This window comes from Canis lupus, chromosome 29 (assembly GCF_003254725.2).
Source record: "Canis lupus dingo isolate Sandy chromosome 29, ASM325472v2, whole genome shotgun sequence".
Classification (NCBI taxonomy): domain Eukaryota; kingdom Metazoa; phylum Chordata; class Mammalia; order Carnivora; family Canidae; genus Canis; species Canis lupus.
In genome coordinates this window covers 34,268,788-34,287,844 of record NC_064271.1, presented here as the reverse complement: position 1 = coordinate 34,287,844, position 19,057 = coordinate 34,268,788, and the positions used below count along the sequence as shown (strand labels likewise).

Sequence of the window (19,057 nt, the reverse complement as noted above, 5' to 3'; positions counted from 1 at the left end):
ACTAACTTTGGTATACCATCTTGGAAAATAGAACCAAGAGTTAATATAATGCATTCTGCAAGAATGAGAAACTTGTTACCAGTATTGGGAAGAGAGCTTAGATATTTTGAACCTGCTGCCCTCTATTCATTACAACTCTCCATTAATATGTCCTAAATAAATACAGCTTTAAATTAATTTTAATTAAAATTACAAATTAATTTTAAATATAGCTTATTAAGTTAATAAACAAGCCCAGCATTTTGTTGCTGCATAGCACAGAATTCTACCTAAATCATGCTTTTAATCCCAACATTTTACAAAGTGCTCTGAACAGTTTTTGTGCTCCCTAATGTAGAGCTGTTTTTCTCCAATTCACTTTCTTGGAACATATGACACAGTTTTTAAAAATACAATAGATTGAGAACTTGGGAAACAAATTCCTTTGAATCTGCTTATTGCCAGATATTAAAATTCAAAAAGCGGAGTTCTATAGAAGGTGGCATCTGTGTTTCCTCTCAGTTTTGAGAGCTCCTGCTGGTCATTGGGAAGCCTCAAGATGGATAGGTCTGATTTTCTAAGATAGCTGAAAAAAGGTCTTTGTCAGAAGATGATGGAAGAGGAATGTGCACAGGATTTATTTAGGCCCCTCATGTAGAAAGGGTCTGAACAGTTTTTAGTTGTTTTCTGTCAGGACAATGTCAAATGCAGAGGTGCAGAAAAGGACATGGGTCTTTTTCTGCCACACAGTGGCTCAGATTCCAGACGAGGAGAAATGATTGTGTCAGTGTGTAGGAGTGAAAGTAGCATTTCTGTGAATTACAGCATTGTAGAGAAATGATCAACTGTAGAGACAACCTTTAATTTAAAACCAACCAGTATTTTGATCTGTGTTCTTTAACCAAACTTTGTTCTAATTCAGTTTTTTTCTTTTCTTTTATTTTCTTTTCCTTTTTTTTTGGAATTAGGAATGCATTTTTTCTGTTACATACAGTATTATTCCTAGGTGAGCCCACTAAAGCCTGGTCAGACCCTTATCATTGTCCCTTCCTTAGATTGGCCTGCTTCCTCTGTCCCCTGTGGCACCCACCATTGTCCCTCAGGAGAGAAACCCTGTGGCTTCATTGACCTCCTGTTTGGGTTTTTTCTGCTGATGTATCCCCAATCTTGAGGTGGTGTTGCCCAGGTTACTCAGCTCAAATAGCATACTATTTTTGTAAGTATAATCCCTATAATCATGCTACTTAAGCAATTCTCTGTACTTTTGTAATCTCAAATGAATGTGTAGTAACAATCCATGCTGAAATTGTACTCTATTATTTTACATCCTCAAATTATAAAGTATGAATTTTTACCTAAACCTTATCACATAAAATATGGGCTACAATTAGAGACCTAAAATTACTCCTCAGTTTTAAAATAATACCTTAAGATTCATTTTCAGATGCTATAAACTTTTATCTAATTGTAGGCTCTTAATCAGGATCAGTTGTTTTTTAATTAAATAATTATGTCTTCCTTTGTCAGACAGACATTTGATGCATTCAATCTATATAATTCCTGGATAATTAAAAGTAATGATGCAGTTGTGGTGATCTCTATGTTAAAAAAATTAACCATTTTCAAACAACAAATTTAAGTATTAAATGGCATATTTTATTGCTTTTATATCAGTTAGCTTTGGTGTTGGAGAGATAGTAATGAATACTTATCCCTCAACCCCAAAATGAGCTCATTATCATATGTTGTAATGGCTCTTCAAAATTATGGGTTGCTTAGCTAATTTTTGTAAGCAAGCTTACTTAAATTCCTTAATAAGTGAAGCAATTTATGTTATGCATGAAAAGGATTATATTTAGCAAGGAGAGGAAAAGATAGCGAGGCAATAATGAAAATGAGTTTAATGTATTTTTACAATATTAATGATAGGTATTTTAAAATTTTAATTTGTCTCTTAATGTGTGCACATTATCATGCATTGAAGCATGCTAGACGAGATATCATTTTTAAGGTAACCTTTCTTTTTTATCTCCCTCCATGTGTATGTCTATACATATACATGTACATATATGTATACACACATATATATGCAAAAATACACATATGTTTGTACAAATATAGGATCTGAGTAATTCTATTTAATGTATTTAAATCATGCAGAGAAATTTATCTTCATTAAAATTAATTTAAAAATGAATGTGTAGCTTTTTTCAAATAAGTATTTTGAACAGTGGTATTTGATTTCTCCTAATCTGAGAATTGAAATATTTATTTAGATACAGCCAGAATCATAAGTTTCGGGGTTTGATTTTCAATATGTTTCATGATTTTCAGTCATTTGTCTAAATTATCAAGTTAAGGCTCTCTTTCAATCTAGGTATAAAAGATAGGCTCATCAGTAATTAAATTTATTTTTCCTTATTTCTCATTATAGCAGTAAGACTGAAACACTATAATGTTATAGGATGGATCAATCCTTATTTTGGTAACCACAGAAGCAATGGTTGATAGTTAAATCAGCCTTACATTCCCCTTCTGGAAGGTGAAAGGTGAAAGCTTAAATGAGAGCTGACACTAACTGAGCTTTTTTTTTTTCACATTGCATATCATGGAGGCTTATTATGTCTATTCTCTATGGTCAAGTTTTCAGTAACTTGGTAGTTTCAGCTTGTGAATGACGTGTGTCCATGCAGGTAGTTCATTAGTTGATAGAAAAAAGACACTCGGGCCACGAGTGAGCTGTCAGGCTATCTACACTTGGAGCCTGAGTTAATTTACTTTTAAAAAATCTTCTTCACAACTCCTGGACTTTGTTCTATGAGTACAAACAAAACCTAAGGATTTTTGAAGTCATAAAAATAAGTATGTTTAAAAATTTATAAAATGATATTTTGAGGACAACTAAAAATAGTAGATATTACTCTTCTCTTTCATTAGAACATGGAAAAGTCTGGAGCATAGAAACCTGCTAAATATATTATGCAGCTGGATGAACACTTTTCTTCCATTACAAATCCATAAAGCACAAGATATAATTTTGTGAGTTTTTTTTTTCTCGTGGTAAAGGTAGGTGTATGTCCACAGATCCACTGTGTGGTACAACTCTCCACTCCGAGGGACACCTTTCTGATTGTATGTATTTTACTGAAAAGCTGTCTTCCTGGAGCCCCACTACTGGGGCACCAGGTGTGCAGACTAAACCTGACGGCATCTTTTACAGTCATGCAATGAGTGGCCCTGAATGTTTGACTTGAATACCCAAGTCTTTAAAAAAAAATTACTGAAACCAATGGACACTGTTTCATATACAGTGGCTCTTTTTACTGCAGATTTGTTTAGAAGTTTGTGGCTACTTTATTTACATAAAAGAGTAGATAGTGTATCTGTTGATACCTGTATTATCAAAATATCAGGATATCTTTGTTTTGAATAATGAAGTATGTTAACAGATAGGTCAAGGTGAACTGAAACATTAATATCAGTAGGCTTCTACTGCTACTGCTTCTGCTGCTAGTACAGCCACTTCCTGATGGTTGTAAAATAATAATAAGTATTATAAGTTGATATTCATAGCCATTACTATTTGCCAGGCACTGTTCTAAGTGTTTCACATGATATAACTCATTTAATCCTCATGTTAATCCAATAATATTATCACTTCCATTTTGTAGATGAAATGGAGAAACAGAAACAGTAGCCAAACCAACGTCACAGGGCTAGTGAGTTGGTGGAGGTCGGGTGGGAGCCTTAGCAGCCTGGCCTAGGATCCCTGCTCCTAATGTTTGCAATATAACCCCTCTCCAGAACCCTGATTTCAGATATTTTTCCGTTTTAAGTTCAGTTAATTTAAAGAAACCGCTAATGATCTGCCCAACTAATTTGAAAATGCTCTGGGTTCTAAACAGTTAAGTCAATACTGCATATCAGTATTACATTTATGAAAAATGAGGTGGTGCCATAGTATATATACCTCAAAAGTACAAAATGACTTTCTTGTAACCCCCTACCCCAGTCCCAGTGCCCATTTCCATGTCTTTGTTTGCTTTGCAACATCAACTTAAAATTCTTAGCAAATGAGTCAATCAAGAAACACATGTATATGAGCTGTGTATTGACACACAGAAAAATAAGTATGTTATAGCAATGGCACTTTCACAGAAGAAGCACCGCTTGAAAATAGTGCACACATGTGCATACACACACACACACATTCTCGTCAACCCATGTTTCAGGTGATACAGTTGTTACTTTAGGTGAAACAATCAGTCAATTCTACTTGTACATATAGAGTTTTGCACTCTCATGTACAAATATACATGGGTTTTATCAAACTGATGTATAAATGACAATATTCGATTTATGATAATTAGAAGTACATCCCAGGGTCAGACTCTACCTGAATAACAATATTAACTTGCCAACTTTACCTTTAGTATTAAACATTTAATACATTGATGAGTCCTGTTAAGCACTAATCATTATTTTTATCCACCAAGAACTGTAAAAGTTTTAGTAAAAAGAACCTGACTCCTTTATACATGACTTCTATATACATGAAATTAAAGAATAATTTAAATGTCTGGAGTCAAAAAAGACCTGAAAACCAATTTAGCTCAGATACTAGGTGTCATATTCAGTGGCATGATGTGCTTCAGTCATATTTTGGGGATTTTCCATAATTTGATAAATTATACCTGCTAATATCTCTGTGCCAGAATATTTGGGTACAAATATTGAAAAAGTTAACATAGTGTGTTCTCAGCTCGACCAACCCTTAATATAAAAGAGTTCTTTGCATTAAGTTACTCATCAATATTAGATTATTCCTATTCTTATGTTTGCTTCTTACACTTAAGTCATGTACTTTGTGATTTAGTTTTATATAAAACTGTCTACACAACGTCCATGCAATAAGCACAGACCTTGTTCAAGGCACAGACCTGGGAAGAGTTACAAAGTCTTCAAGAAACGTGGATAGTAAGGCAGATCAGCATGTACAAAAAAAAAGACCTGCAGACTCCATTCATTTGCTTCATTTTCCTTATTGAAGATTTCACTGGGTATTGGCCCCATTCCTGGCTCTCTGTTCTGACTCAGGCCGGTGGAAGATAGTCACCAAAATTGGAACACATAGTGTAATCCATGCTGTGTTGGGGTGATAAACTGTACCTGTGTGAATTGAATAATGAATAATGTTTAGGATTCTCAGTGTGAAAAAAGAGAAAAGGTTATTCCAAACAGAGGTCCCTGCATTACAAAGGCAGAAATGGGTTTAGTTCTGTAGGAACCTGAGTGGATCTTGGAAAGTAGGGGCACAGGGGATCCTCCGTAAGTAGGCCTGAACCAGATTCTTTCTATAGAAGCACTTTCATGTCCAGAACATACAGAGAACACATCTGTGCTCTGGAAAGATTTATGTTTAGGAATGAGACGGAAGGAGGAAGGCATTAGTGAGAAAGTGAAGAGAAATTTTGGAGGCAAAAGAGATTGCCTTCTGATTGATTAGATGTGAGGAGAGAGTAGTGGAGGATACTGCCTGGGTATCTAGCTTAGGCATTAGAAGGATGTTAAGACTTGGCTGAAATCAAGCATCAGAGAAATTGGTACAAATCTGGGTTGGAAAATCATTTTTTTTATTACATGTAGAATTAGAAGTAATGACAGAGTATCTTGACAGGGATATGACAACACTTAAGACATTATATAGTAATTTTTTAAAAATCATGCATGTCTTATCTATAGGCTATGAACTCAGGAAGGGCTTCTTGCCTTATCTTTTTAGTTACTTTTTTCTTTATATCTCTTAGCATGTTATAAAAGCTGAAGAACACTGTAGGATGAATGAATAAGGATGGAATGAGTAAATAAATGAGGAAGTTGCAACATAAGAAAAAATACATATTTAATGGGCAAAAGCCTAAGAAATACGTAAAGAATTCAGCAGAGGTATCTTTCAGCACAAGAATTTAATACTCATCCATAAAAACCCTATCCTTTGAAAGATGCAATGCTTCACTGAGAAAATTTTTACTAGATCTAACATATGCATGACCTAAAATGGAAATTTATATTAATAAATTTAATTTTCTTTTCAAATGCTACCTTCCTCTTTTAATTTTATTGATTTTTAAAGTAATTTTAGACAGTATGTTCTCATTAACAATACATTTTATCCTGACAGTAGGTAATTCCATTTTGTCAAATTTCATCCCACTATCCATTTCAAAATGATTTCTCTTCCCAGAGTGCTAACTTAAAGATTTTCCTTAGCAAAATGTAAGTGTAACCACTTCCCACATTTAGTAAATGTATTCATATTTAATAATTATATATTATTTATTCTCTTACTCTTTTAGTGAAATAAGCATAAATACCTTCCTTAGGAATATTACAATTTTTGCTGAGAATATAACTAATGAAATACCCATATGTAAAGCCACTTAAATCATAATAATCCCCCTCAAGCTTAATATTTGCTAGTTAAATCTCTCTCACAGTATATAATAAAAACTAATGATTTTTCGTTTAAAAAATACAGAGTGTCCCTATCCACTTATTCATTGAACATCTCTTATATTCCAGGGATTGTACAAGGTCCTAGGAGTATATACATCCTCTGCCCTTGAATGTTTACAGTCTAGTGAAATACCTCTCAAACAAAGTGGTTTAGGAATGTCCTGGGGGTGTTAGTTAAAAATAGGAGATCTCCATTCTCAACTCTACAGAGTTCCAGTCCATAGGACCAGATAGCCTTGTAGGAGTTGGGAGAGTTTAATAAATGGAAAGCAATTTTCTGAAGTAACATCACAATGCATTATAAACCAGGATGGTATTTGTTAAGTCTGATAACCACAATGTCTACATCATTACTGGGGCCAGAATGAAAAAGGAGAGACTTTTTTCAATACTTACTGGAAAAGTGTCATCTTTCTTAAAAAGCAAAAGTCGTGATTTCATTGTATGAAGTTATTGTTTATAAGAGCTAATTAGCTGATTTATCCATGTGACATGTAAACTTTTCAGAAATGAACACCTTTAGATAGTCATCTCTATAGTCAATTACTTTCCATTTAAAGAGCAGAGAAATTATAAACTATTTGGTGAAATAGAGCAAAATTTGATTCTTTTCTCATTTCTAATTTCTGAAGCGTGTAGTACCATGAAGATTCCGCATTAGCTTTGTAATTGTTAAATGTGCTAATGAATGGTAAAACCATTTTATGAGTCACTAAAGAAACACTACTCAAAATCTTGAAAATCTTTCTTAGATAAGAAGCAAGACTACATAGAAAACAGGCCATTTGACCAATGAGACAGACTGTAGAAAAGAAGTTCTATAACTGTAACTATAAAAATATTAAAAGTTAATAAAGAGCAGCATATCATTTTTCTAATATAATTATGTTAAGCCTTATTTGTGTGATGTTAAACCTCATATCCAGAAAAAAAAAAGCATTGAATTTGGTTATTAATTAGTGATTTAAAACGAAGGGCTCTTACTTGTAAATTGGGGTAGTAATCAAGGGGAAAAGAAGAAAAAAATTGGAGAAAGGCAAATGTTATTTAAACAATTCACTTCTATGTGAGCTAAAAGAAAGAATAGAATATACCTCTCAAATCCTGAAATTTAAGATCATGTAATAGCTTTTAAAAATTGTTGAATGTTAAACCTGGAAGAGACCTTAGTAAAAATTTATTTTTAAGAGTCCCATTTTATGAACGAGACTAGGAATCAGTGACTTGCCCAAGGTCACAAATCTTGTTAAAAACAGATTCTAGTTAAAAGCTTGAGCGGACTTCAGTCTACAATAAGCTTAAAATGAATTAGAGAAAGAAGAACTATCTAAAAGAGCTGAGTTCAAAACTAGTGATTCTTGATCATTCAGGGAAAAAAATGCACTTTCTACTCAGATTCAAATTGCAAGAAAACTGACAACATTCTTCTTTATGTTTTCCCATTTTTGTTATCACTGATAGATTAACTTCTCGATTGATTTCGTTTTGAAATTAACAAGTAGGGATGTTGGTAAATAACTGGAAAATACTGCTTTTTGCAGCTGGATGAAGAAGCCTCGATGTGGTGTACCTGACCAGACAAGAGGTAGCTCCAAATTTAATATTCGTCGAAAGCGATATGCATTAACAGGACAGAAGTGGCAGCACAAACACATCACTTACAGGTATAAGAACTAATGATGAATTACTGTTTTCTCCATTTTTCCACAACTATTTATTTTGACATCTTGTTTGACATTTTGTTTGGCTGACTACATGGTAACCTATAGTTATATAATGGGTTTTTTTAAAGATTTTATTTATTCATTTGGGAGAGTGAGAGAGAGGAAGAGAAAGAGAGCATGAGCAGGGTGAGGGGCAGAGAGAGAGGGAGAAGCATACTGCCCGCTAAGTAGGGAACCCAATGAAGGGCTTGATCCCAGGACCCTGAGACCATGACCTGAGCCAAAGGAAGATGCTTAGCCGACTGAGCTACCCAGCTGCCCCTAGTTATATAATGTTAACATAGGGAATTGAGAACTACAGTTGAGAAGAGATTAAATTGCCCGTTTAAAGGCCTTGTAAATACTTCTTAAATACTTGGTCTCATTTGTAAACCATGTCTTCAAGCTTCTTGAAAGAATACTGAATTCCGAGGGACTCTGAGATGAGTATTGTAACACATTACATTCTTTACTAAGGATTCATAATCTAAGCATAATCAAATAATAAAGTTAACAAATAATTGTTACCTAAACAAAATGTCTTTGAATCTATTAATTAACTTTCAGTATCAGTTCAGTCATTTTACTTTCTATCTTTTTTGGCAACCATGCAGATGGATCATTGTTTCTTATTTTTTCTTCAATGAAGGATGCCGAAGGGATGCCAGTGTCTTCCAACCTGGAGTGACAGTTGCTGCTAATGGAGATGTTCCTATTTATTCATTAATTCATTGAATAGCTGTTTATTGAGTCTCAGTTTGAACCAAGAACAGTTCTAGGTTCTAAGGATATAGAAATAAATAAAACGTGGGACTCCATTTGTCCTCTGGGAATTTACAGTCATGTGGATAAGTTGAACAATCCTATAAATATGATGCCTCTTATGAAAGGGAAAGCACAGAATGCAAGGGAAACATAAAACAGGGCTATCCAACCCATTCTAGAAAACCAGGAAAAAGCTTCCTGAAGAAATTACCTTTGAGCCAAGTAAACCCCACAGAAGAGGAACCCAAGTGTCAGACCAAGGGTCAAGGGAAGGGGCAGGGACCCTAAGGGGGAGGGCAGGACGTCAGAAATACACGAATAAAAGAAAGAAATGTATAGTTCTCATTCTTTGTATAAATAACCTTCATGTATGCTTAAAGATAAAATCTTAAACTCAATGTTTAGATTTTCCAATATAGCTGGTTTGTGCCCTTGGGATTTATTTTAGTTATTTTGAGAAGACACTTTTCAGTGTCATTTTATATTCTTAAGCTAATCCTCCCAGATATCATGCTCCTGGGTTTTTATGCAACTTATTTCAGGTACTTCTGGAGGTAAGAGAAATCAAAGAGGAAGCATTCTTAAGCCAAGCGTGTGTAATAAATGCAAAGTAATGAAAGAATGCCTTAAGGAACAACAACAAAATACCCGCTACCTGTGTCTATTCAACAACATTGCACAGCTACTTATAGTTGTAAGGAAGTAAAAGGTATGAGGACTAATAAATGAAACTATCATTAGTAGGTTTGTATCACTTTCTATATAAAAAACATGGAACAAACTTTAGATAAGTTTCAGAAATAATAAAAGAATATGGCCAGCTTAAAAAAAATAATGACACATTTTATGTTTTAGATTTAGATAATACAATTTTAGGCTTAGGTAATATAATCTTAGGTTTACAGAAAAGTTGAACAGATAATAGAAGTAGTTCCCATGTACTATACCCCCCACCACATAAACACACTCATAGTTTCTCCTATTATTGAGATCTTGCATTAGTGCGATCTGTTTGTTTCAGTTGCTGAGCCACTGTTGCTATATTATTTCCAACTAAAGTCCACAATTACAATAGGATTCACTCTTTGTGTTGTAATTTTATGGGTTTTTACAAATGTGTAATGTCATGCAGCATTGCAATATCATACAGAACACTTTGCCCTAAAAATACTGCGCGATACCTATTTGTCACTCTTTTCTCCTATGACCCCTGGAAACCACTGATTGTTTTAATTTCTTTCTAATTTTTCTTTTTCTAGAGTGTCATGTAGTTGAAACCAGACCATATAGAGCCATTTCAGATGGCCTTCTTGCACTTAGCAATGTGCATTCCAGGTTCCTCCATGTTTTTCATGACTCTGTTGCTCATTTCTTTTACTGAATTATATTCCATTGTATACATGTGTCACTGATTGTTTACCCATTTACCTGTTGAACACTTATAGGCTGCTTTCAGTTTGGAGCAGTTATGAATAAGGGTGGTGTAAACATTCGTGGGCATGTTTTTATGTGGCAAAAATTTTCAATTTGTTTGTTTATAAATACCTAGGAGCATATGAAAGGGAAGGAACGGGATGCAAGAGAAACATAAAACAGGGCCATCCAACCCGTTCTAGAAAACCAGGGAAGGGGCAGCCCAGGTTGCTCAGTGGTTTAGCGCCTGCCTTCAGCCCAGGGCGTGATTCCTGGAGCTCCAGGATCAAGTCCCATGTCAGGCTCCCTGCATTGAGCCTGCTTCTCCCTCTGCCTGTGTCTCTGCCTCTCTCTCTCTCTGTCATGAATAAATAAATAAAATCAGAAAGAAAAAGAAAGAAAAGAAAAGAAGAAAAGAAAAGAAAAGAGAAGGAAGGAGGGAAGGAAGGAAGGAAGGAAGGAAGGAAGGAAGGAAGGAAGGAAGGAAGGAAGGAAGGAAGGAGAAAGAAAAAGAAAGAAAGAAAGAAAGAAAGAAAGAAAGAAAGAAAGAAAGAAAGAAAGAAAGAAAAGAAAAAAGAAAAAAGAAGGAAGGAGGGAAGGAAGGAAGGAAGGAAGGAAGGAAGGAAGGAGAAAGAAAAAGAAAGAAAGAAAGAAAGAAAAGAAAAGAAAAGAAAAGAAAAGAAAAGAAAAGAAAAGAAAAGAAAAGAAAAGAAAGAAAAGAAAGACCAGGGAAGGGCTTCCTGAAGAAATGACCTTTGAACTAAGTAAAACCCACAGGAGAGGAACACAAGTGTTAGACCAAGGGTCAAGGGAAGGGGCAGGGTCCCTCAGGGGAAGGGCAAGCTGTCAGGAATACCCAAATAAAAGAAAGAAATTTAGAGTTCTCATTCTTTGTATAAATAACCTTCCTGTATGCTTAAAGATAAAATTTTAAACTCAGGGTATAGATTTTCTAATATAGCTGGTTTGTGCCATTGGGACTTATTTTAGTTATTTTGAGAAGACACTTTTCAGTGTCATTTTATATTCTTATGCTAATCCTCCCAGATAGCATGCTCCTGGGTTTTTATGCAACATAAAAGACCTCGGTTAGCTTTGTAAGAAACTGTCAAACTATCCCTCAAATGGCTGGGCCATTTTAGGTTACCACCAGTAATAAATGAAAGCTCCTGTTGCTGTGCAGCCTCACCAGCATTTGATGTTGTTGGTGTTCTGCATTGTAACCGTTCTAATAGATGTGTAGTGGTATCTAATTGTTGTTTTAACTTGCAATTCTCTGATGATATATGAGATTGAGCATATCTTCATATGTATTTGCCATTTGTGTATCTTCTTTGGTGAGATGCCTGTTGAGATTTTTCACTAACTTCTAATAGAGTTGCCATTTGAGGAGTTCTTTTTTAATTTTTAAGAGTTTTCGATATATTTTGGATGCAAGTCTTTTATCAGATATATTTTTCCAATATGTTCTCCTAGTCTGTAACCTGTTTTCTCATTCTTTTTACAGTGTCTTTTGCAGGGCAGGAGTTTTTATTTTGATAAAGTCCAACTTATCAATTACTTTCCTCTTTTAGTGTTTTAGTGTGCTTTGGTGGTGTATCAAAGAAATCATTTTCAAACCCACAGTCACTTAGTTTTTCTTCTATGTCATCTTTTAACGGTGTGATAATTTTGCATTTACAGTTAGGTCTATGATCAGTTTTGAGTTAGTTTTTATGAAAGGTGTAAGGTCAGTGTCTAGATTCACTTTTTGGGCATGTGGATATACTGTTGTTCCAGCACTTTTGTTGAAAAGACCATTTTTTCTTCTTTGCCATCACTCTTGCCAAAGATCAGTTGACTGATGTGTGTGGGTCAATTTCTGTGCTCTTTATTCTATTTTTATTGACCATTCTTTTTAGTTGTAAGCTAATATCACACTGTCTTGATTTCTGTAATTTTATAGTAAGTCTTAATATCAAATAGTGCCAATCTTATGCCTTGATTCTCCTTCAGTATTGTGTTTTCGAGATCTCTTACTCTTCCATATAAAGTTCAGAACTGCTTCGTTGATACCTTCAAAAAAGCTTGCAGAGATTTTGACTGTGATTGCGTTCAATCTACGGATCAATTTGGGAAGAACTCATATCTTAACAATATTGAGTCTTACTATTCATGAACATGAATATATCACCAGTTATTTAGGTCTTTGACTTCTTTAATCACAGTTTTATACTATTACTCATAGATCTTTGGCATAAACCTTAATCCCATTGGGATGCTATCGCAAAATACATAGATTGAGTGGCTTATAAACAGCAGAAACTTATTGCTTATAGTTCTAGATACTGGAAGTCTGAGAGGTTTCAGTGTTGGGTGAGTTTGCTCTTCTGGGTCACAGACTTTGTGTTGTATCTCCATGTGGCAAACACGCTACAGATCTCCATGGGATACTGATCCATTTGTGAGTGCACCACCCTCATGACCTAAGCACCTCCCTCCCATCTGCTATTACCATCATCTTTAGGGGATAGGATTTTAACATATGAACTTGAGGGGGATATAAATATTCAGACCATACTCACATATTTTATTGGATTTATTCCTAAATATTTCTTTTTTGTTTTGGTACTATTTATAGTATTGTATTTTTAATTCCAAATGTTTGTGACTGGTATATGGGAAAACAATTGACTTTTGTATATTAACCTTGTATCTTGTAATTTTGCTATAATCATTCATTAGTCCAGGATTATATTGTTAATTCTCTGATATTTTCTTCATAGAATCATGTTACCTGAAAAAAGAGTTGTTGTTTCCCCCTTCCCAATCTGTGTATCTTTTATTTTCTTGTCTTATTGCATAAGGCAGAGCTGTCAGTAAAACGTCGAATAGGAGTGCTGAAGGCAAACATTATTGCCATTTTCCCAGTGTTTAAGAGAAAAGCATCTAGTTTATCACCATTAAGTATGATGTAAGCTGTAGGCTTCTTTCTAGATGTTTATCAAATTGAGAAGTTTAGCCTCTTCCTAGTTTGCTGCAAGTTTTTATCATGCATAAGTGTTGGATTTTATGAAATGCTTTTTTCTGTGCTTTTTCTACATCTATTTATATGATCATATGATTTTTCTTCTTTAGCCTTTTAAATTATTTTAAAAGTAATTTAAATTACTTTAAAAGGCTAAAGGCTAAAATCCATTACAGGATTACATTAGTTGATTTTCAGTTGAACCAGTCTCTTATACATAGGGCAAACTCTACTTTGTTATGTAAATAATTTTTTTTATACATTGTTGTATTTGATTTGCTAATTTTTTGTTGAGGATTTTTACATGTATGTTTATGAGGGATTATGATATATAGTTTCTCTTTCTCTTAAAGTCTTTATTTGGGTTTGGTAGTAGAGTAGTGCTAGCCTCGTGGAATGGGTTAGAAAGTGTTCCCTTTACATCAGTTTTCTGGAAGAGATTGTAGAAAATTGGTGTGAATTCTAAATGAAATGTTAGTAGACCCAATGCAACTATTTGGTACAGTTTTTTCTTTTTTCTTTCTTTCTTTTCTTTTCTTTCTTTTCTTTTCTTTTCTTTCTTTCTTTCTTTCTTTCTTTCTTTCTTTCTTTCTTTCTTTCTTTCTTCTTTCTTTCTTTTTTTTTCTTTTGGTGGTTATCAATTGTTAATTAAATCTAGTTAATAGATGTAGTCTAGTTCAGATTGTTTATTTCTCTTTGTGTAAATTTTTTATAGATTGAGTTTTTCTAAAGAGTTGGTCCGTTAAATTCTGTATCCATCTGCTAAGGCTACCATCTCAAACTAGCATAGCCTGGGTAACTTAAACAATAGGAGTTTAATTTTCTCAGTTCCAAAGGCTGGAAGTCCAAGATTAACATGCTGTCAAGATTGGTTTTTGGTGAGGTTTCTCTTTCTGGCTTACAGATGGCCACCTTTTCATTGTGTTCTCCTCTTACCTTTCCTCTCTGCGTATGTAGAGAGAAAGATTTCTGGTTTGTTTTTTTTTTCTTATAAGAATGCCAGTCATACCAAATTAGGACCCCATCCTTGTGACTTCATTTAACCTAAATTATTTCCTTAAGCTCTACTTCCAAATGTAGTTATACTAGGGGGTGGGACTTCAGTTTATTTATAGAGAAGACCTTGTAGATCATTGGGGAAAGGATGGGCTGTTCCACTTACTAAGTTCTTCTGTAATAGTTGGGTATCCATACAGAAAACAATGAAATTAGATTCTTACCCCATAACATATGAAAAAAAAGTTAGTAACTATTGATTAGATTAATGTGTATAATCAATTTTAGAACTGCAAAATATACAACTCTGCATGTTGATATTTATTGTTTTCATTTCAGATAGTGTCTTTTTTTTCTGGCCTGATTTCCAGACTTAACAGTGTACCATGTTTATTATCTCTGCATACTTAGGTACTAACTACACCATTCACTTAAGAAAGAAAGAAACTGTTAAGAGCCATTATGTTCAGAACTAATCATAATTCCATTGAAGTTGTGTCCCTATACTGACAATTGTCTTGGCCAGTTTTGAATACTCAAATAATTAGATGTCCTGTAAACTTCCAGGTTATTGATAGGTGCATCATGTGGTTAAGAGTCCTATTTTAGAGTAAGAAAGATTTGGATTTGAATCCTGGCTCTGATACTTGCTACTTGTAAGACCAGGATTGAGTTACTGAATCTTCTAAGTCTCGTATTCCCTGTGTGTAAAGGGAGTATTGTAACACTACCTACCTCATAAAGCTTAGGAGATAATTAAGTCAAATCATTGTTGGGGGAACTCTCAAACACAAACAAAAAAATACCTCAACACAGTGCTTAAAACATAGTGCACAGTAAATGCCAACCATCATCTTGTTTCGGTTTACCAATTAACAGAAATTGTTGAGCATATTCTAATGGAATTAGAGAAAGATGAGAGTGAGAGCTAAGGATATTAAATTTTAAAGTTAACGTATGTAAGGTGTTAAGAACTTGTCCTGTGTAAAATAAGTACTGTATAAGCATTTGCTACTGCTTCTATTACTATATTTAGAAAAATAAATACAAAATATTACCTTTTGGCTAAAAAAAAATTACTCTTTAAAAGGATATCAGAAATGTGCCATTGCAGAATGAAGCCAGGAGTTGGAGTGGGGGTAGTCGAATCTAGGTTTTATTTGAAGGCAAGCTCATTATGAGCCAACAGTATAGTGTGGCTCAGAAAGAACTACAATGAACAGATTAGATTGATAGAAAGCAAAATGTCCAAAGCAGTGATGTTGCCAATTTTTCTCTTTGCTTTGTTGGCCAAGCTTTACCTGATGTATCCTTTTTTCTTTGGTCCACTACATTTCCAGCTGCTTCTTGGCAAATTAAAATGCACCTCTAAAAAAGAGATCAAAATGCTACGAGATCTTGAAAATAGTCTGCAGGAGAAAGGGCTCAATATTAGAGCCAAGGATTCTCAACATGATGGAAAAAATATTTAAGGGAGAAATTTCCAGTTATTCCCAAATACTTAAAGGCTTTCAGAATAACCTAATATTTTGAACTATTGGAAAATTAAATCATTCATCCTACAAGTCTTCTTTGTTGGAACCATATAAACCAAACAATTTATTCACTTGTCAGGGAAATTAGAGACCATTTGTGGAATGGTTGGAAAGTTAGATTATATAATTTTAAAATCTCTTCCTATCCTTAAAGTATGGAATTGGAAGGAGCCTTCTGTAATCACTCCCTTTAAAGGGAATGTCTAAGCTCCCAGGCCTTCTACTCCAATGACCTCAGGGCTTGATGCCTAGAAATGGGAACTTCTGAGGTTGTACCAGAAGAATCATTTAAGTACTGTTAGGGATATATATATATAACTTTGGCTGATACATAATTTACAACCTGGTAATAATTATAGCATAAGTACTGGTGGCCATTCATCTCTTAATTGAATCTTTATGACCGATTTTTCTTTTGGCAAATTTTGCTTCTTGGGTTATTAGATGTTGTTCATTCAATGAATGGTTATTGAACAACATTATGTGACAGCACTGGCAATAGATGAGTTAAGCAAGGCCTCCACTCTCAGAGAAAGTACAGTCAAATTGTGGGGACAGATGTGTTTAAGTGAATAATTGCAAAATAACATATTGCATGTAACTTCAGGACCTTACAGGAACTTCATTACATCTCAGAGACCATATCCATTTTATGCCCCTTAGGACCTAATAGAGTGCTGCTGTGTATTATGCCCTAAGTAAATAGCTGTTGACTAAATTAATGAATTCTTTGTAGGCTTTGGTCAAGCTTTATTCAAAACAATAATAAGAATGTAAGTAATGAGGAAGCTCATTTTTTATCAAAATATCTTTATTTCCTATTAAATATTGTATAAAATAAGCTTAGCCTAAATTCTTTTTCCTTATAAAATCTAAATTCCAAAATAATATTTTATGTAGTAAGTGTCTCATGGAATATGTACTTAAATTGCCAGATGCATCTGTTTTTTTTTAATTTGGTTATATTACTATGTATTCACAATATATTAACTAATGTGATAATAGTATGTTATATTATATTATATGAATTAGTATTGATTTTCCTAGTAAATTCTCCTTTAGCTAACTTTGATTTTAAATGAATGTTTGTGTGACTCCTAAGGTTACACACAACAAGTTATTATTTTACTTTAATAATATATGCAGAGAAAAGAAACCTAGAGGTTGCTGAGGAATAATCAGTTCCTCCCCAGAAACTTTTCTTATACTCTAAAATCAGTGAGGTCATTGAATCTGATGATCCGAATGACTTCATAAAGGCTTCACAACAGGCAGTGAAACAGACACTATTTAAATTAAAACCCCCAAAATGCATACTTTAGTTTTCCTGACCTGGAAAACTAGCATCTTGCAAAATCACGAAATATTTAATGTAAGCATTTCTAGAAGGAGAGATTCCATATTCAATTTCTATTCTCTGACCATTTCTTAAAAAAGAAAAAGGAAAAAGTGAAGCCACATCAACTATACAAACATAATATGAATGAAAATAAATAAGTCTATTTAGGGTCATGTGGGTGGCTGAGTGGTTGAGCGTCGCCTTTGGCTCAGGTTGTGGTCCTAGGGTCCTGAGATCGAGTCCCACATCAGGCTCCCCACAGAGAGCCTGCTTCTCCCTCTGCCTATGTCTCTGCCTCTCTCTCTGTGTCTCTCATGAATAAATAAATAAAATCTTTATAACAAAAGGTCTATTTAATTCTCTCTTGATAGGATATTATAATATTCTGGATATGGTTCTGACAATATGTAGTTTTTTATTTTTATTCAAACTTTCAGCAATTGTCTACTTTCCCAGTTACAATAAGTTTCATTTAGTTAGTATACTTTTGTGGACAACTAATTTTTGTCAGTTGAATTGACTAATGGGTATTTATCCTTGACCGTACCAAACTAATTTTGACACAAGTATTTATACAACTTCTGAATCATAACTAGATGCTGAAGTAATCAGATTTTTTACTTCTTTTGAAATTAGAGATAAAACATTACCCTAACTTTGAAAAAGATTAATCGCTCTGTCAAAATCTAAAGGGCAAATCATTATTAATATATAGAGTTATTAAATAAATTAGTATGGATCCAGTGATGTTAAAACTAGAGAATTCTGACTTTACACAGTAATATTGGGCACCAAGTAATATTTACTACGTCACTTGAGGAACTAATTAGAGTTTGCTTCATTCAAAAGGACAAAACCTACTGCAGTAACCTTGTTTCACATTTCCTATAACATCTGTTCAAATGAACAAATGTTTGATATTTTCACATTTTACATTCATCTACTTTACAGAACTAATGAAGCAAAATAATTCCAACAGTGTCATCTATAAAGAAAATGCATATATATTTCAGTAGAGTTTTGTTAGTAAAGGTCTCATTCCCTCAGAATTTACCATTTCTCTGAATGTCAAATTCTCACACTTTTAAAAATTATCCTAGAAGTAGTGTAGTAAACTTAACATCTCACTTACCGTTGTGAGACCTATATGTTTTTATTGAGAATTATAAGCCAGAATACCAGCTTCTTTTAACTTTCAATACACAATACAAATACCAAAATATTTAGGTTTTTTTCTTACTTTCATATTGAGGTGAAATAATGCTCTAATTTTGGAAAAGATCTATTACTGTATGAAAAAGTTAAAGGGAAAATACTCCATGATTAGTATGTAGAATAGTTATTAAATGATTGATATGGATTCAGTGCAGTTAAAGCTATGGAATCCTGACTTTACACAGTTACCTGGTAAGTCAGTTGACATATTTTTCCCTCACTACCAACTGTTCTGATGAATAAAGAGTTCGAAAAATTTCCACTTAATCAGTTTTATTATGTATGATTGTATAAGGCATGATCATTAACTAATTAACAATAACATTTATTAATTTTTTTAGGTAAAAGTTCCAAAATCTAGCAGCATAGAAGTTTAAAAGAATCTGGGAAATGGCATAATGAAAAAAACCTGATAAAGCCTTCAAAAAAATGAAATCAGTTGTCTTAGTAGAATGAAAAGTATGTTCACTATAACTATGTTTATAGAAAAGCAAAGCAAAAACATTTTAAAATAATTAGCTCTATTAAGTGTTTGAAGCATGTTATTCATCTTATAGCACTTTTTTGTTTTGCAAATATATGTTAATTT

The 19,057-nt window shown here is 33.7% G+C and overlaps 1 protein-coding gene across 1 annotated transcript in view; it reads left to right on the top strand.

The window, feature by feature from the left end:
- MMP16 (matrix metallopeptidase 16) overlaps positions 1-19,057 on the top strand; it is a 291,287-nt gene that overhangs the window by 144,864 nt on the left and 127,366 nt on the right. Inside the window, exon 3 of the mRNA XM_025433473.3 lies at positions 8,037-8,159. Coding sequence (XP_025289258.1) covers positions 8,037-8,159 — 123 coding nt within the window. The remainder of the gene's footprint in view (positions 1-8,036; positions 8,160-19,057) is intronic.